General features: G+C 37.8%; 1 protein-coding gene across 4 annotated transcripts in view; it reads left to right on the top strand.

The window, feature by feature from the left end:
* Nucleotides 1-27,971, top strand: part of LOC124858663 (cilia- and flagella-associated protein 46) — an 80,748-nt gene that overhangs the window by 21,753 nt on the left and 31,024 nt on the right. For all 4 annotated transcript variants that reach the window (XM_047350788.1, XM_047350787.1, XM_047350786.1 and 1 more), the window contains 22 exons: nt 635-847; nt 4,693-4,894; nt 7,721-7,873; nt 9,693-9,803; nt 11,473-11,654; nt 12,094-12,225; nt 12,310-12,478; nt 14,657-14,729; nt 15,812-15,950; nt 16,043-16,223; nt 16,594-16,747; nt 16,853-17,067; nt 19,107-19,229; nt 19,508-19,669; nt 20,631-20,779; nt 22,904-23,002; nt 23,081-23,141; nt 23,271-23,423; nt 24,551-24,751; nt 24,825-24,931; nt 26,366-26,548; nt 27,118-27,253. In XM_047350788.1, coding sequence (XP_047206744.1) covers nt 635-847; nt 4,693-4,894; nt 7,721-7,873; nt 9,693-9,803; nt 11,473-11,654; nt 12,094-12,225; nt 12,310-12,478; nt 14,657-14,729; nt 15,812-15,950; nt 16,043-16,223; nt 16,594-16,747; nt 16,853-17,067; nt 19,107-19,229; nt 19,508-19,669; nt 20,631-20,779; nt 22,904-23,002; nt 23,081-23,141; nt 23,271-23,423; nt 24,551-24,751; nt 24,825-24,931; nt 26,366-26,548; nt 27,118-27,253 — 3,298 coding nt within the window. The remainder of the gene's footprint in view (nt 1-634; nt 848-4,692; nt 4,895-7,720; nt 7,874-9,692; nt 9,804-11,472; nt 11,655-12,093; nt 12,226-12,309; nt 12,479-14,656; nt 14,730-15,811; nt 15,951-16,042; nt 16,224-16,593; nt 16,748-16,852; nt 17,068-19,106; nt 19,230-19,507; nt 19,670-20,630; nt 20,780-22,903; nt 23,003-23,080; nt 23,142-23,270; nt 23,424-24,550; nt 24,752-24,824; nt 24,932-26,365; nt 26,549-27,117; nt 27,254-27,971) is intronic.

Genomic DNA, 27,971 nt, shown 5'->3' with positions numbered 1-27,971 from the left:
TTGTTCCTTTAGAAAATTAGTTGGAAGAAAATCTGGAAAGAGAAACATTTTTCTCTGATGAATTTTATTTTTTCAGTACTTATCCAGACCTAAAAAATTATTATATTTCATACTTTTCCACTCTTTCTCAAGGCTGTGTAGGAAATCTGGATACTTCTCTCTGGAATGAGGTTGATGCTGGTTAAAACAGGACAGAACCAGTAATTCACAAAATCAATGGTGTTCAGCACTGTTTGGACCAGAATTGTTAATAAAATACAAAATTCCATTGTGGCTTTGTCATAAATAAGTCTTGCTAAGTGCAATTACATTAGACATCATTTTAGAATGGCATATCATTATATTAGTTATATCATAAGCAACGTGTTGTTATGTAAACTAGGTATTTCAAGTTAATAAAAATAAATGCGATTATTTCAGTCTGCAGCCACATTCATAAAATAAACATCTTAAAGTTGATGCAGTCATTTTTTCCATTATTCATTATCTGAAGCTGTTGCTGATTATTTTACGTACCTTTTTATTTTAAAATTCTTTTGAACTCATAAAAAATCATTGGTTGTTTCTGCTTCTTCTTCAACTGTTTTCTTCATGTCTTCCAACTATAAACCGTACCTGTTGAACTCTTTTACAGGGACTGGATCCAGGCTCTGTCTGCCTATGCCACCTCCAGCTTCTTGCGGGGAGGAGAGCTCGGGGTGGAGATTGAGGAGCCTTGGCTGGTAGAGAATGCAGCCATTTACTTGTGGAACTATAATAACCACCTGCTGGCTGCTGGGGAGTACGAACTCCTGCTTCCTACCTTTCAAAATCTAGTGGAAATGCTCCAGAGAATGAAAACTATAGGGTAGTTAAACTATCTTATTGTACTCTTCAGTGTCCTGATAGAAAATCTAATACTTCTTCAACATAATACAGGTCCTTCTCAAAATATTAGCATATTGTGATAAAGTTCATTATTTTCCATAAAGTCATGATGAAAATTTAACATTCATATATTTTAGATTCATTGCACACTAACTGAAATATTTCAGGTCTTTTATTGTCTTAATACGGATGATTTTGGCATACAGCTCATGAAAACCCAAAATTCCTATCTCACAAAATTAGCATATCATTAAAAGGGTCTCTAAACGAGCTATGAACCTAATCATCTGAATCAACGAGTTAACTCTAAACACCTGCAAAAGATTCCTGAGGCCTTTAAAAGTCCCAGCCTGGTTCATCACTCAAAACCCCAATCATGGGTAAGACTGCCGACCTGACTGCTGTCCAGAAGGCCACTATTGACACCCTCAAGCAAGAGGGTAAGACACAGAAAGAAATTTCTGAACGAATAGGCTGTTCCCAGAGTGCTGTATCAAGGCACGTCAGTGGGAAGTCTGTGGGAAGGAAAAAGTGTGGCAGAAAACGCTGCACAACGAGAAGAGGTGACCGGACCCTGAGGAAGATTGTGGAGAAGGGCCGATTCCAGACCTTGGGGGACCTGCGGAAGCAGTGGACTGAGTCTGGAGTAGAAACATCCAGAGCCACCGTGCACAGGCGTGTGCAGGAAATGGGCTACAGGTGCCGCATTCCCCAGGTCAAGCCACTTTTGAACCAGAAACAGCGGCAGAAGCGCCTGACCTGGGCTACAGAGAAGCAGCACTGGACTGTTGCTCAGTGGTCCAAAGTACTTTTTTCGGATGAAAGCAAATTCTGCATGTCATTCAGAAATCAAGGTGCCAGAGTCTGGAGGAAGACTGGGGAGAAGGAAATGCCAGACGTCCAGTGTCAAGTACCCACAGTCAGTGATGGTCTGGGGTGCCGTGTCAGCTGCTGGTGTTGGTCCACTGTGTTTTATCAAGGGCAGGGTCAATGCAGCTAGCTATCAGGAGATTTTGGAGCACTTCATGCTTCCATCTGCTGAAAAGCACCTGCTCACAGTGCCAAAACCAATGGTAAATGGTTTACTGACCATGGTATCACTGTGCTCAATTGGCCTGCCAACTCTCCTGACCTGAACCCCATAGAGAATCTGTGGGATATTGTGAAGAGAACGTTGAGAGACTCAAGACCCAACACTCTGGATGAGCTAAAGGCCGCTATCGAAGCATCCTGGGCCTCCATAAGACCTCAGCAGTGCCACAGGCTGATTGCCTCCATGCCACGCCGCATTGAAGCAGTCATTTCTGCAAAAGGATTCCCGACCAAGTATTGAGTGCATAACTGTACATGATTATTTGAAGGTGGACGTTTTTTGTATTAAAAACACTTTTCTTTTATTGGTCGAATGAAATATGCTAATTTTGTGAGATAGGAATTTTGGGTTTTCATGAGCTGTATGCTACAATCATCCGTATTAAGACAATAAAAGACCTGAAATATTTCAGTTAGTGTGCAATGAATCTAAAATATATGAATGTTACATTTTTATCATGACATTATGGAAAATAATTAACTTTATCACAATATGCTAATATTTTGAGAAGGACCTGTATAGTTCATATATTAGATCTGAGGTTGTGAAAAGATTCATGTCAGTGCTTTAAAAACAAGCTGCCTCAGTAACAACAGATTTGATTAGTTTAGAGCTTTTCATGTGAAATTTCATCATTCAGCAGTGTAGTATTTCTTTCAGTGTAGTATTTGAAAGATGTCATCATGAAAGAGGGTTGTTTTTAGACTAATGAGTATGCATATCACTTATTCAGTGGGCTTTAAAAAGAGTTCCTTCAGTCTAGAAGTGATTTTATCTTGACTCTAAAAGACCAGTCTGTTTACAGAGTTTCTCAGCTAAGGTAAAATTTAAAAAACATTAATTCAGATCAATAATCAATAATGCAAAGCTGTTTTAATCACTTAAAGTGGTGAACGAGTCTTATCTTTTATTGTATAAACCTAAACAGGACATCTATATCAGTATCTAAATGTAAGAGTTTAGCTAGAGACACATTTTGTTGTCTGTTGTAAGATAATTTTTTCACAACAGGTTAAACAGTGATGTTTCTACTACACTACAGGCCAAACGTTTGGACACACCTTCCCATTCAAAGAGTTTTCTTTATTTTCATGACTATGAATATTGTAGCTTCACACTGAAGGCATCAAAACTATGAATTAACACATGTGGAATTATATACTGAACAAAAAAAGTGTGAAACAACTGAAAATATGTCTTATATTCTAGGTTCTTCAAAGTAGCCACCTTTTGCTTTGATTACTGCTCCGCACACTCTTGGTATTCTGTTGATGAGCTTCAAGAGGTAGTCACCTGAAATGGTTTTCCAACAGTCTTGAAGGAGTTCCCAGAGATGATTAGCACTTGTTGGCCCTTTTGCCTTCACACTGCGGTCCAGCTCACCCCAAACCATCTTGATTGGGTTCAGGTGCGGTGACTGTGGAGGCCAGGTCATCTGGCGCAGCACCCCATCACTCTCCTTCTTGGTCAAATAGCCCTTACACAGCCTGGAGGTGTGTTTGGGGTCATTGTCCTGTTGAAAAATAAATGATGGTCCAACTAAACGCAAACCGGATGGAATAGCATGCCGCTGCTAGATGCTGTGGTAGCCATGCTGGTTCAGTATGCCTTCAATTTTGAATAAATCCCCAACAGTGTCACCAGCAAAGCACCCCCACACCATCACACCTCCTCCACCATGCTTCACGGTGGAAACCAGGCATCTAGAGTCCATCCGTTCACCTCTTCTGCGCCGCACAAAGACACGGTAGTTGGAACCAAAGATCTCAAACTTGGACTCATCAGACCAAAGCACAGGTTTCCACTGGTCTAATGTCCATTCCTTGTGTTCTTTAGCCCAAACAAGTCTCTTCTGCTTGTTGCCTGTCCTCAGCTGTGGTTTCCTAGCAGCTATTTTACCATGAAGGCCTGATTCACACAGTCTCCTCTTAACAGTTGTTCTAGAGATGTGTCTGCTGCTAGGACTCTGTGTGGCATTGACCTGTTCTCTAATCTGAGCTGCTGTTAACCTGCGATTTCTGAGGCAGGTGACTCGGATGAACTTATCGTCCGCAGCAGAGGTGACTCTTGGTCTTCCTTTCCTGGGGTGGTCCTCATGTGAGCCAGTTTCTTTGTAGCGCTTGATGGTTTTTGTGACTGCACTTGGGGACACTTTCAAAGTTTTCCCAGTTGTTCGGACTGACTGACCTTCATTTCTTAAAGTAATAATTGCCACTCGTTTTTCTTCACTTAGCTGCTTTTTTCTTGCCATAATACAAACTCTAACAGTCTATTCAGTAGGACTATCAGCTGTGTACTGTATCCACCTCCTGCACAACACAACTGATGGTCCCAACCCCATTTATAAGGCTTGAAATCCCACTTATTAAACCTGACAGGGCACACCTGTGAAGTCAAAACCATTTCAGGTGACTATCTCTTGAAGCTCATCAACAGAATACCAAGAGTGTGCAGAGCAGTAATCAAAGCAAAAGGTGGCTACTTTGAAGAACCTAGAATATAAGACATATTTTCAGTTGTTTCACACTTTTTTGTTCAGTATATAATTCCACATGTGTTAATTCATAGTTTTGATGCCTTCAGCGTGAAGCTACAATATCCATAGTCATGAAAATAAAGACAACTCTTTGAATGAGAAGGTGTGTCCAACTTTTTGGTCTGTACTGTATGTTAATCTGCTTATTTTAAATAATGATCTCAGTGTGGGGCATTCTTTGTGTTGTTTCTCTCAGAAATCGTACCCTGTGTGTAATGCTTTGTGATGCTGTCGCTCGCGGGCTGATCCAGCCTCTGTCTGCAAGAGATTGCACAAAGCCCACGGCGGCAACCGCAAGGAGTAAAAGCAGAGCAGAGAAGGGAAAAGAACAGGCTACCAGCACCCATGAGGTCCACTTAGACCCTGCTGCCTTGCAGGATGCACGGAAGGCATTAGAGGTAGGTGTCACCACATATCCCCAAAATGCAAAGATTGTATAAAGACTGTATATTTAACTTAGAATTGACTAACCTCTGACTGTTATAAGAAAAAATTTAAAGACTCAAAAGAGAGCTGGCCTTTTCCAGAACTATCTACTTCAAATATATTCATACATGTATAAACTAAAGAAAAGTTAAAATGTGATGCAAAACAGTTTTTAAATCCAATCCACAGTTTGTAGCATGACTTGACATTTAAGCGTGGCTAAAAGACAACACAAATGTAAGCTTGCTGTAAATCAGGTTTAAACCTGGTGGCTGTCGTAAAAAAAACCACGTAATAATAAGCATTAACTTTATTCTTTATTCTTCAAAGACCAGACTGAGAGTGAAGCAACTAGAGCAAGAGCTGAAAGTAAAAATACAGTTAAGAGTCTTATATATAAACCTTGAGGAATAATTTCTGCCAATCAAGATTAAACAAAGTGAAAGACAAATGTTAATTTATTTTTTATTAATACTTATGAAACCAAGTTATTGCAGCTTTTCTTTATGTATATCCTTTCATCAAAAATCTAATTTTAAGTAAAGGGGTGCATACATTTTGAGAGACATTTTAAGTAAATAAATGTACAGGGATGTAAGTGTGCACATCCTTCAACTAATACACTGTTGAAGCTGCCAAACATCACCTAAGGGAACCAAATTCCAACCATTGGGCCACAATTCCTAAAGAAATGTTTAGCAGAGAAACAGCACTGAACATTACAACACAAAACAACACCATACCTTTGATGAAACATGGTGGTGGCAGCATCATGCCAGGGGGTTATCTCACTTCAGATGGATCATTCAGTTTTATCAAGGTAAATAAAATTCTGAAAAGTTCTCAAAACATTCAGTTAAGCTGAAGATGGAGAGGGTTTTTTAATTCTCAGCGTCACACTGAGTCCATGTAAATGGCAAATGGCAGGCGCTTGTACAGTGCAGACACCCCAAAGCACTTTACACTGCAATCCGTCATCCACCCATTAATACACACACTGACAGTTGTGAGCTATATTGTAGCCACAGCTGCCCTGGGGCACAGTGACAGAAGTGAGGCTCCCATACAATCAGCACTACCGGGCCCTCTGACCACCATCAACAGGCAAGGCCGGTGAAGTGCCTTGCCCAAAGACACAACGATTGATGCAGACAGGGGTTTGAACTGGCAACCCACCAGTTACAGGAAAAATCTATACCACCGCTGCCACCGTTTGTATGTATCCATATCAACATAATTATGACATAATGAAAGGAAAATTAAGTTTTGAAATAGCCTAGCTAGAGTTCAGAACTATATCTAGTAGAAATCTGTGAGGTCCCTAGAGAAATTCCTCACAATTCTGTAGGGTAGAGTTGTCAAGTATTACAAAGTCAAGATGTTGATAGACTCATTCCAAAGAAGACTAAATGTTGTAATTAAATAAATAGATGTATTATTATTACTTTAGGTTTGGACACTTGTACAACCAGGTTGCTGTAGCAGTTAATGCTTTATGTTTTTTCCCTCAATCAGATTTGTTTGTTTTTCACTGGAATTGTACAGGATAACTCACACCCGCAAATATTTTTACGCTTTTCATTTTTTAACCCTTAGTTGTGTAAACTATATTTATTTAGTTATTTATCTACATACTTACCTAACCTACCATTTGAATTATTATCTGTTGATTATTTATGTATTGATTTGTTTGTTATCTACTTACTTACCTGTTGTTCATTTACCTAATGATCAATGATATGCATTTTTTTACTTACATGCTTATTCACTGACTTAATTACTCTCTTATTTACTTCTTACTTCTTACTTCTTACTACTCCTTTATTCTGTTATTGCTTTTTTGGAGTAATTTTGGTTGACCGGACCAGTCTCTCCCGAGAAGGTTCACCACTACTCCATGTTTTCTCCACTGGTGAATTATGTGTCTGACTGTGGTTCTCTGGTGTTCCAAAATGGCGTATTTTTATTCTTTCCAGACTGATATGTGAATGACTTTTTATTTCTTATTCATTTATCTTTTTACCAAACTACCAACCTCTAAAACTGGTGTTATTATTAAATACAGTAGCAGCATATCAGAAAGGTAATGTAAAACACCACAGTGTACAACTACATAAATGTACACATGTATTAGTGCAGGCATTAAGTGTATTAGGGTTTACAGAAGTGCTGTAAAGGACACATCACTCGTTTTTTTTAAAGGATATGACAGAAGATGAATCACCATAGAAATCTTTGGCTGTAAGATTTAAATGGGGTGTTACATCCAGCCATGCATGCATCCTATAAGCCTCTATGACCGGATCTCTTTGTGATGTTACGGTAGATTTTTCTGTTCTTTGCTACCAATTAAACTCGGTTTCTTCCTTTCTTTCTCTGTTGAGGGTCCTTTGTGAATATAAGCTCTAACTTAAGATGAAAGAGCTTTTATCATTCAATTATTAACTAAATTTCATCATGTCTGCTTATAACAAGAACTAAGAAATTGCCTTTTGTGGTGTATTGTGCCTGGGTGCAATATATAATGTGTGTAGTGGTTTTTTGGAAGCCAAAAGTTCTCAGGCCACCTACTGGCCCAGGATATAGCAATATCTAATAATATCACATCTTAAAGTTGTTTATTGGCCAAAGAAAATTTCATTCACAGAACTATTTTAACACCAGAATGTGGGGTTATGTTGTTCTGTTTTATTGTTTTTTAATGTCATTTATTTTTTACTACCCTTGCTTCGTGAGCGTCTCGTACACAATGTCCTCACTAACAGGGCTGTAATTATAGTCTTCACACTTTGTTCTAGCTGTGCAACTCAGCTCTCTGCACATCCAGTTGCCACATCACTGGGGACACTGTTCCAGTTGCAGTGAGGAAACGGGTGTTAACCACATGGGTGCAGATTAACAGGCTCCTGCCTCAGCAGATCGGCTCAAAGCTGGAAATACTCAAGGATGAGGTACCTTTAGTTTGGATTGTCTCTCTTACTTTGATCATGCTCATTGGCTTATCAGTCAGAACAAATTACATTGCAGTCTTAGACTGATGGAAGTTGTCGATAGATACTAATGTCAAAATACTTGCCTTACTACAGCACAACAATGTCAGCATGAAGCTACCTTATGTTTCAGTTTGTTCATGTAGGATATGAAGCCATCCACGCTAACAACATGCAATTGAATTTAATAGCCAATTTGATACATCAGTCATTCTTGCAACTGGGTCAGATTATTTACAGATAAAGAGACTCGGGCTCTTTTATTCGGCCTCAAGAAGAGACCAGGAAGCTGGCTCAAAACAGTTTTTATTCATTAGGGAAGTGCACTTTTAGGATTATTTTATGTTTTTGAGATCATGGTAAAATTTGTATTTTTGTAGGCACCTTACTTGTTATGGTAATTAAATGTGTACGTTGTGTTTAAACCTGCTTACACGCATCAGATGCTTTATTTAAAGATGCTTCTCCTGGGCCATAACAATTTCCAGTTTTCTGTGAGGTCTGACATGCCAAATCTAATTTTAAATAATTCCATTTTAGTTTTTTTCTGAAATATTTTACAGCTAACTTACAACCACAGATTGACAATGGTGAAATTCTTATTATTTTTGTTACATATTAATGCTCTAACAAACACAAAGAAAAATGCCTTCCGTATTAAAGTATATCTGTTTTAATCTAAACTTGACCTGTTTTAAACTGAAGACCTCATGTATTAATCTGATTGTAAAAAAAAATGCATGAGCAAATAAATACGAAGCTTGTATGTTTTATAGACAGTGATGGATTTTAATGGGAAACAAGAGAAGAGACATCTGTGCAGAATATGACATTTACAAGGAGTCCTACTGCTGCTGTATAATAAATGGACGTACATAACTGCCTGCTTCTGACTGCATTGCGTTGCTGATTATGCAACCAACACTTTGTTTCTAGCCTTTTTACAAATGGCAATTACCAAACGTAAAATGTTTCACTACTCCTGATTTTAGCTAAACATATATGTCAAGAATTGTTACTGAAGTATTTTTACAAGCACATTTATTTTTAAGAACTTCTAATTATGCAGAGTGCTTGTTTAAAGCTCTTTTTGTGACAAAAAAAGCCTCACTAATAATATTTTGGCTGTTATGGACTAGATATCTAGAGATTAATAGAAACAGAAATGTAGACGCCTAGCTCAGGCATGCACACTACTACTTTATGTACTGAAAAGTACTACCATAGAGCATTTTTATAGGTTTTCCACATCTGTCTCTGTCTCCATTAAATATCAATTTGGAGCTGAAGAAGTGAATAACTGAGAGGGGGCAGATATTGTCAAAACACAAGCAATGATTGCTTGGGGAGAAATGTTTGCCTAGCACTGCTTTGGCCATTATCTTCTGCTTATAACGTTTAATGTTGTTAATGTTGATGTAAACATATCCAGGAGTAGATTAGGCAGGGCCTAGGCTGTTGGCTCTTAAAAGAAATTATGATTTATCAAAGTGAAGACATTAAGAGAGTTATTCACTGCGGGTAGAATATTGACTGCTGATAATCTCTTAACAGAACCCCACTTTAAAAACTAGCCAGTTCATATTTATCCACACCAACACCGATCTAAATCTATTTTTCTGTAAAAAAAAAAAAAAAACAACAAAGTTGCACATGTGTGTGTAATTCTAGCTACATGTAAATCTGGATGACTTTTCTGTAATTAGAATTAAGAAATTGGTGGATATTTGTTAGAGGGCTGAATTGAAGCCCTCAGAACTGTTCTCTCTCTTGTTTGCAGACTGAGAATGAGGAAGTAGCAGCAATGAATCGTGTGCTGGTTGGACTGGAAATGCTTCACAGCAATAGAAATCCAAGGCATATGGAGTATTCCATTCCCAGTCTTTCAGCAGTATGTACCTCCCTGTCTGTGTTTTCCAACTGTAGCTGATGCCCAGATGGCAGCAGCAGATGTCTCAATGACTTTGACTCTCATAAGTCTGTCAATTTCTCATCATGTATCATTGCCTGAAGAAATAATGTTCCTGCCTTGCTTATTGTCATCACCTGAAAGTTCTTTGTCACAAGATGAACTCTGCATTATTTTTAAAAAAATATAAAACAGATTTTTTTTTCTTCCGTATTATTTCCCAAAACATTTCTTTTACTTTTGGATCTTTAGGTTGACTTTTTTTCTCTGATTTCTCTCTTGCCCTCCTCTCTGTATTCAGCTGGTTTAAAAAAAAATAATTTTCTTGTTTTTCATCCCACCTCAATCTGTTTGTCTGCTGTCCTATTTCTATGTTTTCTCTTTTTTTCTAATTTTCTTCTACCTCTTGGTCCCATTTTAAAAAATGCTTTACATTTTGGTTCCTGTAATGATTGTAGGAGTTTTACATGTGATCCATGATACCCTGCATAAACTGGCCATCCTATTGTAAGAACAGTTGCGTTTTGATAAATCGGGGGACTGGAAACAGCTCTCTGTCCTTTATTACCCCTGACGTATTTCTCCACATTGGCCGAATGTTTCCAAAATGCTGCCCCAACCTCCTGCAGAAGCGTCCCACTGTCCAAAAACCCTAGAGTGGAAAGCACTCCCACAGTTGGGATTTCTTTCTCCAAGTGTGGTTCTAGATTTTGGCAAAACTTGATTATGATAGTGCTCGAATGACAAATTTGACTTGATATCAATGGATCACTTTGCGTTTGATCTAGAAAACCCTGGCGCCTGTGTGCAGTTTCATTGGCACACTGTAGAAATCTGCTTGCATGTCAGTGAAGATGTGATGCTGTTTCTTTCTACTTAAACAATCAGCAATTGATTCTAATTACTGACCATTTAAGTCACTGCTGACTACAAATATTTCCTATTTCAGAAACTTAAGTTTTTAGTTTTTTTATTCTTTCTCCATCCTGCCAAATAGGTAGGAAAGCATCTAATTTTATTAATTTCTGCTTATTTCTCCAATAATATTTAGGTTACTGCAAGAACAGAACTTTACGCACCCTTTGGCACATTTATGCAGTCAGCCTCTCTAATGTTTGAAATAAATTGATGAAGAAAAATATATATTAATTACAAGAGTAAAAACATCCGTTAAAATCTCAGAGGTAGCTTGTGTTCCTCCGCTCCTCTACAAGTCAACACTGACAGACACTTGCGTACATGATCTGAAATCCTGTGAGGGATTTAACCCCAAATTTATGCACCCAAAATAAAAATGACCTTTGACCCATTTTTCATCCATAGGCATATTTCATAAACATTTTTATATTATAATTTCTTTGGCCTTCCTTTTCTATATCACACTTGATTGTTTAAAATGTTCTTTCTTGATTTAGTTTACACTCATTTCCTTTACATTTGTCTTATATAATTCCTTTAATACATTCTCCTTTAACTGTCTTTTTTTATCTTCCCTTTTCAGCTACTTTATTGCCTTTTGTTCTTCATTTTTTTCTATTTTTCATTTTCTTTATTCTCTCCCTTCTCATGTCCTGTTTTCTTTGCCTTCTCCTCTGTTTCCTCTCTGAAGCTCTTCTCATCTTTTCCCTGTTTTTCTCTCCCTCACCTGAAGCTGGCGGGCATGGCGTCTGAATTCAGCTGGTCCGATGCTGTGGTGGAGTTGCAGGTGTGGTGCCAGCTGGCTGCCTTCTGTCACCACGTCAAGGACCACAGCTTGGTGTTACACTGCACCCAGAGAGCTTTGCAACTGGAGGAGGCTGCAGCAAAGAGTCTCAGTACAATGCCGTGTCTTTTGTAAGTCTAGCTCAGTTCAGTTTTATTCACTTTATTTATACAGCACCACTTCACAATGAATGTCATCTCAAGGCTAAGTGGCTCACTTCATATTCATAGTTACATTTTGTATAAACAATAAAGAGATGTAGCTGTACTAGAGCAGGTATTGTTTTTAATTCTTAAAATTCCTGAGGATGACAGTTGTTAAGAAACCATTCCTTTGCTGCAAAACCCTAAAGTTAGATTTATACAGGTTAGAGCCTTTTTTTTCTTAGAGTAGTCTGAGGGAAAGAGCAACATCTTGTGCACATTAGGAGAATTGCATTGAACAAAAGCTAGCAACTGGAACCTCAAATTTTGCCTAATAGAGTTTAAATCATGTTTCTGTGGTTTAGTTCACTGACAGATTTATTGTTTGCTTTAATCTGAAAGTTTATTACTTTCCACGTATCTCTAGATATGGACAGATGGCTGTGAATGAGATGCTGAGCAGTGCTGCCTGTTTGAGGGGTGTGAGCCTCGTCTACAAGTCCAGTGGAAATCTTGACAGTTACAGGGAAGCTCTGAAAGTCTTTCTGTCCAGTGTCGGGTACTGTTTAGAATAGATTGATACATTGACCAATGCCTCAGGCTCAGCTTTAATCTGACTATTTTCTCCTTCTCTTGCACATAGCTTTGCAGAGAAAGCTGACAGTCGAGAATTGTGTGTCACAGCTGCTGGGCATTTGTGGAATGCTTGTCTGCCGCTGACACAGAGCCCTCAGGACAGATCGTGGCTCAAGGGCCACCTGGAGAAGATTCTTAATGCCCTCATTCGTACCAGCAAAAATGACATGTCTAATGTAAATAATCTCATTTGTATTCTTACTTACAGTTCGAGTCAGAAGTTTACATAAATTCATTAAGGCTATGAATGGCATAATAATGGGGCCTTGATTTGAACTGTTCATTTCTAAGCGTGGACAGGTAATGTTGTAGCTTTGGTTCATTTTAAAAACATGAATTTGGTGCACAAGTTTGAGATTTTTTTCTAATCCACATGGTGTTGAAATTAGATTTACATGTTTTTACAGCCATCAAGAATCTTCTGGCGTAACTTTGGCAGGATATTTCTGGCCGAATTGATAGAGTATATTTAAACTGGTTCGTTTCCTGACATGGACCAAACATTCAAGCGTAGTCCAGGGTTTAGATCAAAGCTTCAGGAAGGCCATATCACAACCTTAATGTTAGCCTGATGTATTCATTCCAAACACAGATTTCATATGTTTGGTGTCATCTCTTTGGAACATCCAACTGTTTCCAAGTTTTAACTGTCCGGCCAAAACTCACCCTCAGATTAAAGAAAATGGTAATACTGCTATCACACTATTGAATATCTGTCTTGCATTTCAATGGCATAGAAAGCTTTAGGAAAATAATGCTCCAGGATTTCAACTGCAGAACACAGTGTGATCAATGGGTGAGCCAGGCTGCCACTGAAATTTCTGGCAATTCTGAGAAAACAGTCACGACATAAGCATCACACTTTACTATTTGCACCATACATAGGCATCAGTGGATAAAGAGTACTAAAGAGTACTGAACTTTCATCCCCAGATCATTAGGCCAAAAAAGTAACTTCATAGCAAGATCCACCCAATCTTGCTGCAGTAGAACATTCTGTTTTTTACACCTTTTATCCCAATACACATGCACTATACAAAATGTGGACACATCAAAAGTTATACACACATGTCTACACGTATCAAACTGTCAGCAGTGAAGCAAGTTTAACATCAACGTGGACCGAGAGGGCACTGACGAAGAAGATTCTCCAAAAGCACTACCTTCAAATTCGAATAAAATCTCCACCTACGCATACGGACAGCCACATGAGTCCTGCAAAAAAGTTTCACGTTCAGAAGAGAAAAAAAATGAGTTGTTGGACACAGAAACATAAAGTGTGTTTGGAGGAGGTGGGATAAGGGTTTCAAACCTAAAAACATAACATGAACTGTCAAGCATGGTGGTGGTAATATCATGCTGTGCAAATGTTACAGGTGCGTTGCTCATAGTGGGCCAAATAATGAAATAGATAAATAATGAAATTGTGGCAGAAAAAAATGTATGTATCCTAAAGTTAGTGGCAGTGTACGTCCTACACATATTTGCGCTTACATGTATGATTATGACCCTGTGTGCATTAGAGAAAAATAATATGTGCACTCCATTGTTGATTTTTACATTCATTGCAATTATGTGTTGCATCATTTCAGGTTAAAAAAGCCTTTCAAAACATTCATTAAAAGCCTCAAATTATTATGCAGTGTTTCAAGAGTTTGAATTATTTTATATATTAGAACAATCAGTTGGTGCTTCTCTCATTTATTTGTTGTCTGCTGCTTGCCCAAAGGCAAAGACAGAAAGAGGTTTCGATTTAACTGCATCTTTATCCAAGTGATTCCTACGAAGTGAAATCAGTGCTGTAAATTACCACTCAAGTATAAACTTTTAGGCTGGGGAGCAACAATAACATCTACTCCGTTATCTCAAATTGACAGTAGATTAGAACAAATGAATATGTTTTTTTGTAGTATGGCGGTGATCATTGGTGCAAAAACACATCTCGCTAGAATTTGATGGTCATCTGTGCTGCTTTTTTCATTGCTGGGTTTATATGTAGTTCTCCAAAAGTAAGTTATACCTTTTACTGCCTAATTAATCTGGCCTGACAGTGAACAGCAAGCCACGTCATTTAAAGGGCAATTAAAAGCACTTCACATTATTAATTACAATTAAATATATAAAGAATAACAAGAAACCAATAACTGAAATAAGTTTCCATGTACTTTGGTGAATTTCCTTTTATTATATATGATTTGACTTCTGTACTTATACATATACTACTGTTTGCTTTAAGAGAAAACCCCAAACAATCCTTAACAGCTCTCTGAGTCCAGTATTAGCTCATCCACAGCCAACCAGAACTCACTTTTTCTGGGGAAATAAATATGAATTTGTCCCTTCTTTCTTTGTAGAAACACAGCCAAAAGAACGGATTGCTGAGCATCAGAGAATTACCTCCTGGGACTCCTAAGCATGGAGCAACAAGTTAGTGCTAAAGAAAAGGTTAAATTTGTTTAACCCCAAGAGGTCCTAATGGACCTCTTGGGGTCCTGACTATAATGTATGCAACAACCAGTGGCTTGTGAAAGCTTTCTGCACCCTAAACTTTTTCAGGTTTTTCATTTTACAACCACAAGCTTACTGTATATTACTGGGATTTTATGTTGTGGACCAACACAAAGTACTGCATTATTGTGAAATTGAAAGAAAATGATACATGTTTTGTGTTTTACACAAAGAAACCAAAGGTATAGTGGCATGTGCTTTCAGGCTGTCAAACCACCTCCCCTCCTCCTTACCCACCGTCAGTACTTTATAGAAACACCTTTTTCTCAAGCTTCGTCAGAATGGATGGAAAGTACCTGTGAACACCAGTATTGTCACAGATTCACAATTGGATTTAGGTTTGGACTTTGACTGGGCTATACATAATTATATTTGATCTAAATCATTCTATTATAGCTTAGATTTAATTTTTAAGGTTGTCGTCTTGCTATTTTAGATTGTTGATATTGTTTTATAACCTAACCCTGCTTTATCCCTAAGCTGTCTTTTGTGTTCCTTGGTGTTAAAACTAGGACTGAACAGAAATGCGTGTAACTAATTCTGAACCCTTTATACGTATGATTGGACTGAGTTGACTAAATACTTCTGTTTATAAATTTGGTCTGTTTGTCTTGTAAAGTGCCCTGAGATAAGATGGTGATGAGATTTTTGTTGTGAATTTGTGCTACATAAAACCTGAATTGAATTCATAATGTTTTCTAAGAAACCTCAGAGAGCTATATAATACACACAGGTGGACTCTATTTACTAATTAGGTGGTTAATGAAGGCATTTGGTTGTACTGGATTTTATTTAGGTGTATCAGAGAAAATGAATGATAAATACACATTTGTGTCATAATTTATTTGTACTTTGCACGGGTGTATACCCTAAAATCCCAGTGGAAACATATATATTTGTGGTTTTAAGGAGGCTAAAGATGGAAAAAATGTAAAGGATGTGAGCACTTTTGCAATGCACTGTTTAAACTAAACATCTGTTTCTATTTTGTGTCTTTTTAGAAGATGGCAAAGAACTATTTCTGAGAGCAGCCATTAACAGTTTGTTGGTCTTCATCCACATTGAGAAAGAAGAGTTTGCATGTTCTCTAAGGCTGCTGGACAAAGCTATAAGTGGTATGCCTCCCACCAAGCATCGGCTGTAAGTTACAAACACACTAAAGAGCAAGATGAGAGGCACTGTGCAAACATGACTAACGGCTATTTCATTGTCTTTTCTGTTTATTTTTCCAGAGCTTTACTCAAACATCGCATACTGCTTAGAGCACGCCTGGGAGAAAGCATAGAGCATGACATGCAGATGTTACAAAATGGTGGAGAGTGTTGTTCACCGATGTGGCACCAGGCGGCTCTGTGTGCTATCACTTTAAACCAACAGCTAACCTGCTACCAGAATGCCATCACATCTCTCAGGGTATCACTCCTTTTTCAAATACTTTGATCAAAAAACAAGAATATCATCAGATGAATTCAGATAGATTGTTGTTCATTGAAGTTTGAATCCCAGTTATCATTTTTCAATTAAATGCTGGATAGAATTCAACATACTATTTCCTTCTCCTGAAAATAAGGAACTCTTTCCTGTGGTATAAAGGATCTCTACCACCATCATGTGGACTCAGCATGTCATTACACCTGAGTTTGCAAAGATAAAGCTTTACTACACAGCGCGAATAGAGTTGCATGTTTGCGAGTTGCACAATAAGCTCTACAGTCACAAAGAAATCTCCACTGTTTACAGAAATTATAGACTTCTTTTGTATCCTTGTGGGATCTGCCAACAGAACACAGAGTCTCAGTGGCAGAAAGTCAGCCTTTTGTTTGAATTTGGAGCATGGCTGTACTGTCACAACTTCCCAACATCTGAGGCCCAACTTCAGGTTCAGTGGGCCATAGACATCCTTCTACACTTAGGATCCGAACAAGCAACAGGACCAGGTTGGACTCATTATGTCATCTTGTTCTTTCTCATAACAGAGCTGTCACTGTTTACCTATTTCCAGCACCCAAAGCTCTAATTTGTTGTCTTTTTTTTATTTGTAGATGACAGGGTGCAAAGGGATTTAAAGACAGAGAAAGACTCCTTGGTAGGAGTCCATGGAGAATTCATACAAAACCTGTCCAGTCTAAAGGAGGTGTGCAGACTTGACCAATTAATAGAAGCACACACTCTGCTAGCTGTCATGTCAGACAGGAGCTCACCTGAGCATCAGCACAACCTGCTGCAAGCCTACACCTTTGTTCTTCAGATATGGCAGGTACTGCATCACCACTTTCATTATTAAACTTCGACATTTTGGATATCCTCTGCAGCTCCTCTCACTTATGGTGTTACACAAGAGTCTATTCTTGGTCCACTACTTTTCACTCCGTTTATGTTTCCTTTGGGATCCGTTCATCAAAGAACACAACATTCCTTGCAGTATTCTGACGATATAATCTGATCCATCTTTTTAAGTTAGACTAGATTCATCCACAGAATATTACACCTGAATTGTCTAAGTGAAATCAGGAAAGGGTTACAACTTTAATGACATGCTTTGTCCTCTGCTCTCAGGAATCTGGGAATCATTTTTGACAGGTCCTAAAGTTGGACAAACAGATAAATTCAAAAACCCATCACCAAGATGTAGCAATTAAAAAAGTAATTATTTAAAGTCATGTACGAATTATGTCACTTATTTACAAGTTGACGTAGTTACTGATGCCACTGTATTAGTAATGTAATTCTCATAGACCAGTGATCTATTCTAAAACTTGCGGTGCACAAAAAAAAATCAGATATACGAAACTGTGCTCACACGTCACTGCACACGTAGCCTTCATATGTCCCAATTTGCGGTGAATTCTGCGCAGCTGCACGCGGCCCTGGAAGCGCCCGGTCTCCGCCCATAAATACATATGTAAAGTAGTATAAATAGCCGGAAGACATCTACCACGTCTCCAAATAACCATGGCAACGGAGGCGATCAGTAAGGTAAGAAAGACGAGATTCACTGAATATGAAATACAGATCTCAGTGTCCGAAATGAAGGCAAAAATTTCAAAATCATTTGTCATTATTTCCCCCGGTATAAGTAATACATTTTAAAAATTGAGAGGCAGCAGGTTAAATGCCGTTAACACGGTAGGAGCTGAATTACAATCCATGGCTGGAATAAAACTTATTTAGCAATTTAGGCTATGTGTCAAATCCATACTGCGCTATCTAGCTTCTGCATTGCGCTCAGTTATAGTTGGCATGAATATTCCTTCCATATTTCTATTAGGAAGACTATCACCACACAAACAATGTGAAGTACTTTAAATCTTTAAAACCATAAAAAAGCAGACAGATAAAAAGCATCACATTAAAAGGCAGCCATCGCCCACGGAGTCTGCTTGAAGTTTGTTCCCAATACAACTATTATAATTAAAATAATTCTAATTATTATTACAGTATAAAGGAATCATCAGTTGAGGAGGCCAATGTGCCGTTGCGTTCGTAGGACAGATTTGGAAAATAATAATTCACAAATAGGTTGCACATATATTTAATAAAGATGCTTTCTATTCACAAAGGAAAATTTAATTTACATTTGGTGTCCTTAAAGCAGCCCATAGCTCTGATTACATTTAGGAACCAACAAATTACTGAAAATTTCAATATAATGTTTACCATTTTGGCCATGGTTTAGGAGAATTAAATATATATCTGAGAAACATATGGATGAGGCCATACGATATATATGGATGGCATGGCCCAGCTCAGGGATTCAGCACCCTCTGAAAAGTGCCGTTTGAAAGAACCGCAGCGTAGTGAGAACTTGCACTGGCACCAGTGATGGACTGTTCCTCCTGGTTTCCCTCTGTAACTGGGACCAGCTCTGTGCAGAGTTCCAAAATAATTGCCCTGGGCAATCTAAAGCAGCTAATAAACCATGCATCATCATGTACCAGCAGATTAGTATGATCTCTGGAAGAAACTTTCCCTCCGACTTCTTCTGTTGGTGATGTTCTCCAGCTTTACACAACATTCATTTTTGTATGCACCAAATTGTGCGTAAAATATTGCCCCGCAAGGTTTTTGTGCGTAAGCACACGTCGTAGATGAGGGCCCTAGTTGCTATTGCTATTGGTAGAGATTGTAGGGATTATGCTAAGCCTTTATTCTATTTCTCTCTATATTCTCACTTATCTTTTTTATATTTTATCAACTTCAGTAATTTTTTTAATGTATATCAAAGAAACATAATTGCTGGTTAAGTTTTTAGTAAATACTGTGTACATTAAGTTAATTCGTCCTATTTTCTTGCAGGTTTCTGTGGCAGCAGCTTATGAGATTTCCAGTGAGATGGCAAAGATTCAGCCAATCAGTCCTCCTCCCTCTGCTGGATCCACAAAACGCAAAGACAAAGGCAAAGACAAGAAAGTGATAGATGTAAATCATTGCGCCTTCATGGCAATGTGTTAAAGATATAGAGCAAAAAAAATATTTTGTTGAAAATTACTTTAATTTGACATAAATTGTTGTAACTCTGTAAATACCTGTTTACCATCTATTGCCATAACAATATACATTTTCTTTTTCTTCCTATGACAATTATCTGAACGTAACAAATTTCTCAAAAACTAGGCGGTAGGCAAGCGTTTGATGCTGACTTGACTAACAGCAATGAAGGACAGTGTCAGTTGTCTTTCTTTTGTGTGTGTGACCAGCCTGTCCTGACAGAAGAAAAACAAAACTCTGCTAAGATGGATTTAAGTCTTCCCACGACCCTGATGGAATGGGCTCGATATATCTGTCCTGAGCAGACCAGGCAGATTTTCAAAACCAGCAACACTCCCCACTGTATCAACAAATACAGCTTTAAAAACCAGGTATGTCTGTAATATAGCTCACTCTCAGATTTCCCAGTGTCATAATGATGCCTAATGATGAGCCATATGTGGTGTTGGCACGGATTTCTTTTTTGACAAAGCAAATGTTTGTCAGGAAAGCAGATGCTGCGTTTTACGTCTTGGCAGCAGTTCCTTAAAAAATGTTCACAGCGCTCCAACTTTTTTACATTTTGTCACAATGCAACCACAAACTTCCATGTGTTTTATCTGGGTTTTGTCATAGGCCAACACAGCTTAGCGGAAGGAAAATGGTTTTCTGAACTGTTTAGAAACTCTAAGTCAATAACTTGTAGAACCACATTTAGTATTTATATAGCTGTTAGTATTTTGGGGTGTAACTCTACCAGCGTTGCACATCTTCAGACGGAGGTCTTTCTCCATTCCTCCTTACAGAATAGCTCAATCAAGAGTATCTGTGATCAGCTTTCAAATTTTACCATAGATTTTCAGTTGGATATAGGTCAGGACTTTGACTGAGCTATTCTAACATATGATGGCTGTATGTTTAGGGTTGTGCTCCTGCTGGAAGGTAAACCTCAGCCCCAGTCTCAAGTCTTTTGTACCCTCTAACAGGTTTTCTTCTTGGAATGCCGTACATTTTGCTTCATCCATCTTCCTATAACTTTTGAGCAGCTTTCTCCATAGCAAGGATTCTTTCAACACTATGTTTAACAAAGTATGAAAAAAACTTCAGGGGGTATGAATACTTTTGCAAGACAATGTATTTAAATGTAAAACTTTGTATTGAGATTCCTCTGAATAACTGTTTTCTTTATATCACAATGAAGGCAGGAATTTAAACCTAGGTTTTGTTTAAATACCATTGTGTTTACACATGATCAATGTGTAAATATAAAATGTCAGTAAGATGGAGGTTATTTTGTTAACATGGAGTCCACATGGATTCTAAACCCTTCTTTTTCTGTGTTTTTGTCTAAAGTATCAAAGCCTGTTTTATCTAAGGCTGCTAGAAAAAGAGCTGCGCTCACTGTCTCTCGAACATCTCACTCTGCCTATACTGCACCTCGCTGAGATTATTGCTCATGACCTGCTGGAGAGGAGGAGCCTCTCTGATCTTTACAGGCTCAGGTAAAGCTGTTTTAGGTGAATTAGGTCTGCTGATACAGAGAGGGTCGCTCCTCCTCGATACCTACATGCACATGTTGGTGCTTCAGACTGAGTAAGAAGATTAAGAGGTGCCCTTAGCCAGGCCTCTGTAGCCTTTTAATCTTCAAACTTCTATTTGTACAGCAGAAATGCATATAATCTTTCCACAAACAGAATTAAACTCTGTAGTTTATAGAGAGAGATTGATGGAGTTGCTCTCAAATGTGACAGAAAACTGTGACATTTGACAAATAAAGCAAAACCTTAGATTGTTTCCCAGCGGTTACAGTTGAAAACTTTAGTAAAGTCAGTGGAAGTCTGGAACAGTAATATATATATATATATATATATATAGTAACAGAGGTGTGACAGTCCTGACAAAATTAAAATCTTTAATACATTAAGGAAGATATGGCCCACAATACTACTCACACACACAATGAATACTTTATTTCCCAAATCCAAACGGTGGTATTTGTGCCTTGAAAAATAAAAACTGTAAAAGATTCAAATATATATAAAATATTGCTTTGATTTTAGAATGTACTCCCTCTGTCTCCACAGGAAGCCCTAAGCAGAGCTCTTAATGTCTATAATAATTAAAGTTGGCAGAAAATATGAACTGTAGAGGAGTGGAATGACCAAAGCATTGCTTAAAATATTCAAACAATCCCAAATGCCTTTTACTCTTGCTCCACAGAGCTAATAAAAGTGCTACCTCCCTTGCAGGGCTGTTATCTGCACCAACTTTTCTACCTAGGCAACTAGGGGTAGGTGACAGTAAAACAAATCATGTGGACATCGGCGCCCTGAACAAACAAAGCCTTCAGGTTTAAGCTGCTGAGCTTTTACAAGCAGAGAGGATATCAGCTTTAAACTTCTATTTGATGTTCACAGTGCTTTGTGTATGCTTAAGGCTCTTATTGTGAAGGGTTGTATACTGACTCTTTAAATTAGATTGTTGTCTAACGGCTTATTATGGTAGTCTTGCAGAGTATAAACAGACATTCAGATACAATTTTTCAAAGTCCAAAAATCTGACAAACTAAGAAGTTAAACAGACAAAGCAGATCATTCTGAAGACCAGAAGCATCCGGCTAAATATTTACTTAGCTGTTATAAGTCGCTAGGCAGCTAATGGCTGCAGGAGAAGAGGGCTGTTCATGCTAAATCCTTCTGGATGAAAGGATGACAAAAACAATCTTCAACAACCTTCCATGCACTGTTATTATCCAAAATACAGCAACATTTAACACTTGATGTTCTTGGACAGTTGAAATATCTCTGCTGCAGAGTTCTAAGAGAGCGGTAACTGAATATGAATGGTCTTTTCATTTTAAAATGGTAATTCCATTGGACTAATATGGTAGTCAACAAAACCAGTAACCATTTTATCCTATCGCATGAAAACTGAACCAAAAAGAGAAAAACTAAACTAATGAGTCTGAGCAGGAGGATAGAGCAGCAATGCATGTAATTTGCTTTCTAGACTATCTAACTCTGCTTTGGTACGTTGTCAACATGTGTAAATCCTGGAAAATCCAATGTTGTCATATCACCCAGCCAGATTTATAATCTGTTTTAATCCTGCTAGAGACAGTGAAATTTAGGGAAGGGTAATAATCCTGGAAAGGGTTCTTGAAGTAGAAATGTCCCTCTAGATGTCTTAATATTTAAATTAAGTAGCTAGACACATCTGTGGAAACTTTACAAAGATTTTAGTTGCTGCAGGAGAGGTTCTGAAAAGTTTATGTCATATGGCTTTAACTTGTTAGAAAAATCTACTTCAAACTGAAGCAAAGACCTAGTTGCAGAGCAAGATGGAAACATCATTTCCCCTTAGGGCAGAAAATAACCTCAATAAGTACAACTCACCAGTAACTCCAGTCACCAAAGAGTAGAGGGATCACTGTTAAGTTATTGAGTTCCTTTCTGTAGCTGTACCAGAATAAAAAAATCAGGACAGTTCCTTTAAAACATTTTTTGATATCTTTCATAAAACCTTGTAAACAGTAATATGATCCAACATTATACTGACTGGGCTGCTTATTGAATCAAATCCTATCTAAAATTAACATTAATTGTTATTCTTCCTCATCTAATTAGAATTGTGAGCACATGTGCTGAGCTTGGGTTAGACTCCCATTCATCATATCAGGAGAAGCTTCAGAGTCTGAGTAAAATCCAAGAACTCGAACAGATTAGGTTTGTAAACTCAAACATGCAAGTTTATTGTTTGAACATCTTTCATTACAAATGTTGTCGTTCTAATCATGACTGCAGGTGCCACAAAGACATGATTATTTCACAGGAGAGGAAAAGACTTGGCCAAATTTATAATCAGGTCAGCTGCTTCTCACAAAGTACATTCAAGCTTTCTTTTAATCTTTTGAAAATCTTTGCGTGTGTATATAATATATGTTAATATCTGCCAGGTTTAAATATTATTGTTCTGCATGTTGGGAATTTTCAGAAAGCTGAACTGTGTGAACAGATTTCTTCTGGGTGGTTAGGTAAGGATGTGACTTCTCAAGATATTTGGCTGGAAAAAGCAGAGGTTTGCCTCAGCTTGGGTCTTTATCACTCAACCAGGCAACTTCTAGCAGAGGCCCTCATGGTGGCTAGGGTAAGTTGAAAATTAAGTTAGCTTTTTGGTGCATTTTCAAATTCACAATAAAACAGCCATTTAGAAGCTAAAAATGAAAACATATTCCCATAATTTGATTTTCTGCTGTTCTGTCCATGGTTACCATCAATTTGCTGTGTTCAGAGTGTTCTTTTACCAGCTTGTAGTTTGTGAGGCCCTATGTTAATCAGTTAATAATACTGTATTCTACTTTTAAAGCCTGTACAGAGAATTAGGTCCAACAACCCATTATATCAGGGAATCTGGGTTCATCCATTCCAAATCAGAACTGAATAAAACATGAGATTAAACTGTGAAGTTGTTTTTTAAAAAAGTCCCATTTAACTGGATGGTATCAAAGTGTTACTGTTGTCAGTACGCAACATAATTGTTTTATATTATTGTTTACTTGAAGAAATCCGGCAATCGCTTCCACCATTGCTTGAAATAGTGGTGAACTAGGCTAAACAAGAACCCAAATTTACCAAAAAGTGACATTTTCAAGTATCTATATCAACAATTAGAAAGAATTTACATGCAAACCAGTCGTTTGAGAGTGATACCAGAAAAAAGGCTTTTCAGTTCTACCATCAAAATGGTAAATGTGGCAAAAAAAACATCTTAAACGTGGCCAAATGAACACAGAAATGGTTCACTGGGCACAAAATCAGCCTTCTGCAAAGGCCACCTCAGTCCCCAAACCGAAATCCTATAGAAAGTTTGTGAGGTGAGCTTAAGAAAAGAATGGATGGGAGATTAGCAGGTCTCTGGATGATCTAGATAGATTGTACGTGGAGGTATAGTCAAAGATCCCTCTCCGTGTATGCTCCAACTTATGAAATGTTGTAGAAGTACCAGTGCTATCCTACTGGGTTCCTGTTGTACAAAACATTAACAGCAGGGGTACCAGTGATTCTTTTTATTTTGTTAAAAACAGATAGAAAATATAGCATGATTGTTTTTTTTTACTGAATAAATGTATTAAAATTAAAGGTTGGATTTTTTTAAAAACAGTGAGGTGCCACTGCCATTAAAATTTATTATTTTAAATATTTTATACATATTTACCATGTATCACAATAAACGTGTTCAGCACTGAGTGTTTGTTTCAATTTATACACTTTCAGGAATTTGGAGACAAGATTGCTGAAGCAAAAAGCTTATTAAGCCTGGCAGCTCTTGCCTGCGAGGAGCAGAATTATGCCAAAGCTGTGATTCTGTTGGATAAAGCCCAAACCCTCGGGGGGGACCATGATTTCTGGTACCAACTCACTCTCATCTGGGTCACAGCTGTGGTAGGGCAGAGGGACCAAGCTTTACAAACCAAGGTGATGAACAAGCCCATTAACTGAAGATTACATGTGACACATTTCACACAGGAACATGTCTATGTTTTTACAGGTTAATCAAATCATCACACAAGGCTGCAAGGCTTTACAGCTGATTGCAGGACTGCAAGTAAACAGACTTCCAGGGCTCAGATCAATGATCACGTCTTTAGAAAAGAGGTAAATATTTTATTTAATCCCTTAATACACAACTACAGTCGTGGAATATTACATACTTGGGTATTAATGTTTCTCCTAGATTGGCAGATTTAACAAAACTAAACCACATTCCGCTTTTAAAAAAAGTGGAAGATGATCTTGCTAGATGGAAATCTCTACCCATATCACTCATGGCTAAGGTTTCTTCAATAAACATGATGGTCTTGCCATAAATCAATTACTTATTCTGAATGATCCCAAATAAACCGTCATCTGACTGGTTTAGATCTCTAGACTCCTCCATCACTAAATTTCTTTGTAAAGATAAACCCCCGCGTATTAGCTTAAAAAATAGTACAAAAGACCAAAGACAAAAGAGGACTAGATCTGCCTAACTTTCATCATTACTTCTTAGCCAGTAGCCTACAATACATCTCAAAATGGTTTAAACACAGTCCTCTAGATGAACCCTGACTAGACGTAGAACAGACATTATTTCAGATCTACCATTTATTAGCTCAAATATAAAACAACATGTATGCTTTAAAAGCCTCAATATCAGCATTTCTCTCTGACAGCATGGTAGGAATATCTAAAAATGACAGGGTCTTCACTAAACCCATGCAGACGTACACCCATCTGCAACAACCCTGACATCCTATAAAAAAATATTATGATAAACTTTCCAAACTGGAAGAGTCAAGCAATTGAATAGCTGGAACATATATTTGAAGGAATTCAGTTCATCCCATTTATCAGATTAATTATACAATATGGGATGGACAAAAATATATTTTTAGAATATAAACAAATTAAATCTATAATAAAAAATAAATTTCGGCTTAAAAACGTTGGGTTACAAAGTGTCCTAGAGTTCCTAAAACTCAGTTCCCCCAAGTTAATGTCTAAAACATACAGGAGACTGTCTAATATACATGAATCAATTTCTGTTCGTATTATGAAATGGGAGGTGGACTTATCAGTTAACTTTGGCCAAACATTCTGGTCTCAGATATGTTCCAGAACTTTTAAAATGACTAGTAACCCCAGTTTACAATTAATACAAAATAAAATCCTTCATAGAGTATACTATACAGGTCAACGGATGTTTTTGGTCTATTTGTGAAAGTAAATCTGTTGGGCTTTTTCTTAGCACTTAGACAACAATTCTTAGCGCTACTCTGCCGGACAGGACACGGAGAAAAAAAAAAAAAAGGAGGTAAATCCAGACCTCTAAGCATGTTAGGTAGTGTGTAATTTTATCCTCAGTGGTTAGGATGACCTAAAAATTCTGTATTTGGGTCTAATTTTGTCTTATGGTTGCTTTAGGTCATATCTAATGCATCTGAACCACCTGCTTTTTAATACGATGAAATTCAGACATTTTTTTTAAGGGCCGTCTAAACATATGTTCACATGTAAACATGGAATAATTCAGGTTGTTCTTTGTTTCAGAGGTGCAGTTGAATCTATTCGAGCCATTGCTGACGCTATGACTGCAGAGACCTTCAGCACTGAGGTTGTTCAGAGGCTAATGGCTGCATGTGATACACTCAGAGTGTCTGCAGGTGTTTTCACCAAAATGAACTGCGGACAACAGACTGCAGAGGCACATAGAGATTGTGCATTCGGTCTGAGGTCAGTCCGTCACTCAGCTGTCCTATCAGATCTGAATTTAACTGTAAAAGTAAAAACAGAATATTTCGGACTCCAAAGATCTAATAATTTTTTTGATATCTTTCATAAAACCTTGTAAACAGTAATATGATCCAACATTAAAATGACTGGGCTGTTTATTGAATCATAATTTTACTTTTAACATTTATTGAAATTTAAGATCTTAATAGATATGGTGTTTAGTTTCCACATTATAACAGTGTTTTCTGCAACTGGACATATGTGTCTAGTAAGCAAAGAAAAGTCTGTGAGCTTTTGTAGAGCCAGCTAACTGCAAGATCACAGCAATAAGTGGGTGAGAAGTAGAGCTGCTCTACTTAATGCTCCAAACTGTCGGAGAAACTTCAGTCACTGGAACACTTTCTCTGGGATCTTATTAAAAAGTTTAAAACATAGTAACACTATGACAGAAATGTTTTTTTTTGGTTTTGAAAGCTTATATTTAACATCCTTGACACCAGAAATTGGCCCTCGTCTAATTAGGAAACAGTATGAAAAACAGTAAGACCAAAATTTTCATTTCTTTGCAGGCTTCTAGGCAGTAAGGTCACTGACATAGAGGAGAAACATAGATACCTGCTCGACGGCCTCTCCCATATGCAGCTGGCTGTCGCGCTGCAGGAGCATGTGGTGCTACGTGATCAGAGGCTGTTTGCGCCTCAGGAGGTAAATAAAGTGTGTTCCTTCAGAATACAGCTTTCAAGATGATGATGTCCTCCCAGAAACCGTGGGAGGGATTACATCTCACATGTTCTGAGAATCTTTCTATCTTTGGAGGCGCATCAGCTGTTAACATGTTCAACATTCAGCACATAAAGTTCAGAGAGCAAATCTTCAGATGCATTTAGTTCTCTACTACTCCAGTTTAATGTGACTCTTTCATGGCTGTGATTTTGTAGAACTAACTAGATTTGGCCACAGACATGTAAACACCACACAGACTATGTGTAGGGCATTATTTTGAAGTGTAAGTAAGGTTAAACGTTTTTAATAATACAAAACTGTAAGGTGCTGCATTTATGTTCATTCAGCCTCATTTACTAACATACCCCTAAATATGTATTGAGAAGTAACCTGATTAATTAAACAGAGTTCACTTGTGTGTAATCTATTCTCTGTATAAATCCAGCTGTTCTATGAAGGCTTTTAGAGAGCAATAGTGAAGACACAGCATCATGGAGACCAAGTAACACAGCAGACAGGTAAGGGGAGAAAGATGTGGAGAAGTTCAAAGCAGGTTTAGGTTATAAAACAATATTCCAAGCTTTGAATATCTCACACAGGGCTGTTCCATCCATCATCTGAAAGTGAAAAGAATATGGCACAACTGCAAACCTACCAAGAAAGTCGCTGTTGAAAGAATCCATAAATTTGTTGTGCAGTT

This window comes from Girardinichthys multiradiatus, chromosome 22, assembly GCF_021462225.1.
Source record: "Girardinichthys multiradiatus isolate DD_20200921_A chromosome 22, DD_fGirMul_XY1, whole genome shotgun sequence".
NCBI lineage: Eukaryota > Metazoa > Chordata > Actinopteri > Cyprinodontiformes > Goodeidae > Girardinichthys > Girardinichthys multiradiatus.
The sequence above is the reverse complement of the archived record's forward strand: the minus strand, read 5'-3'. Positions and strand labels throughout refer to the sequence as shown.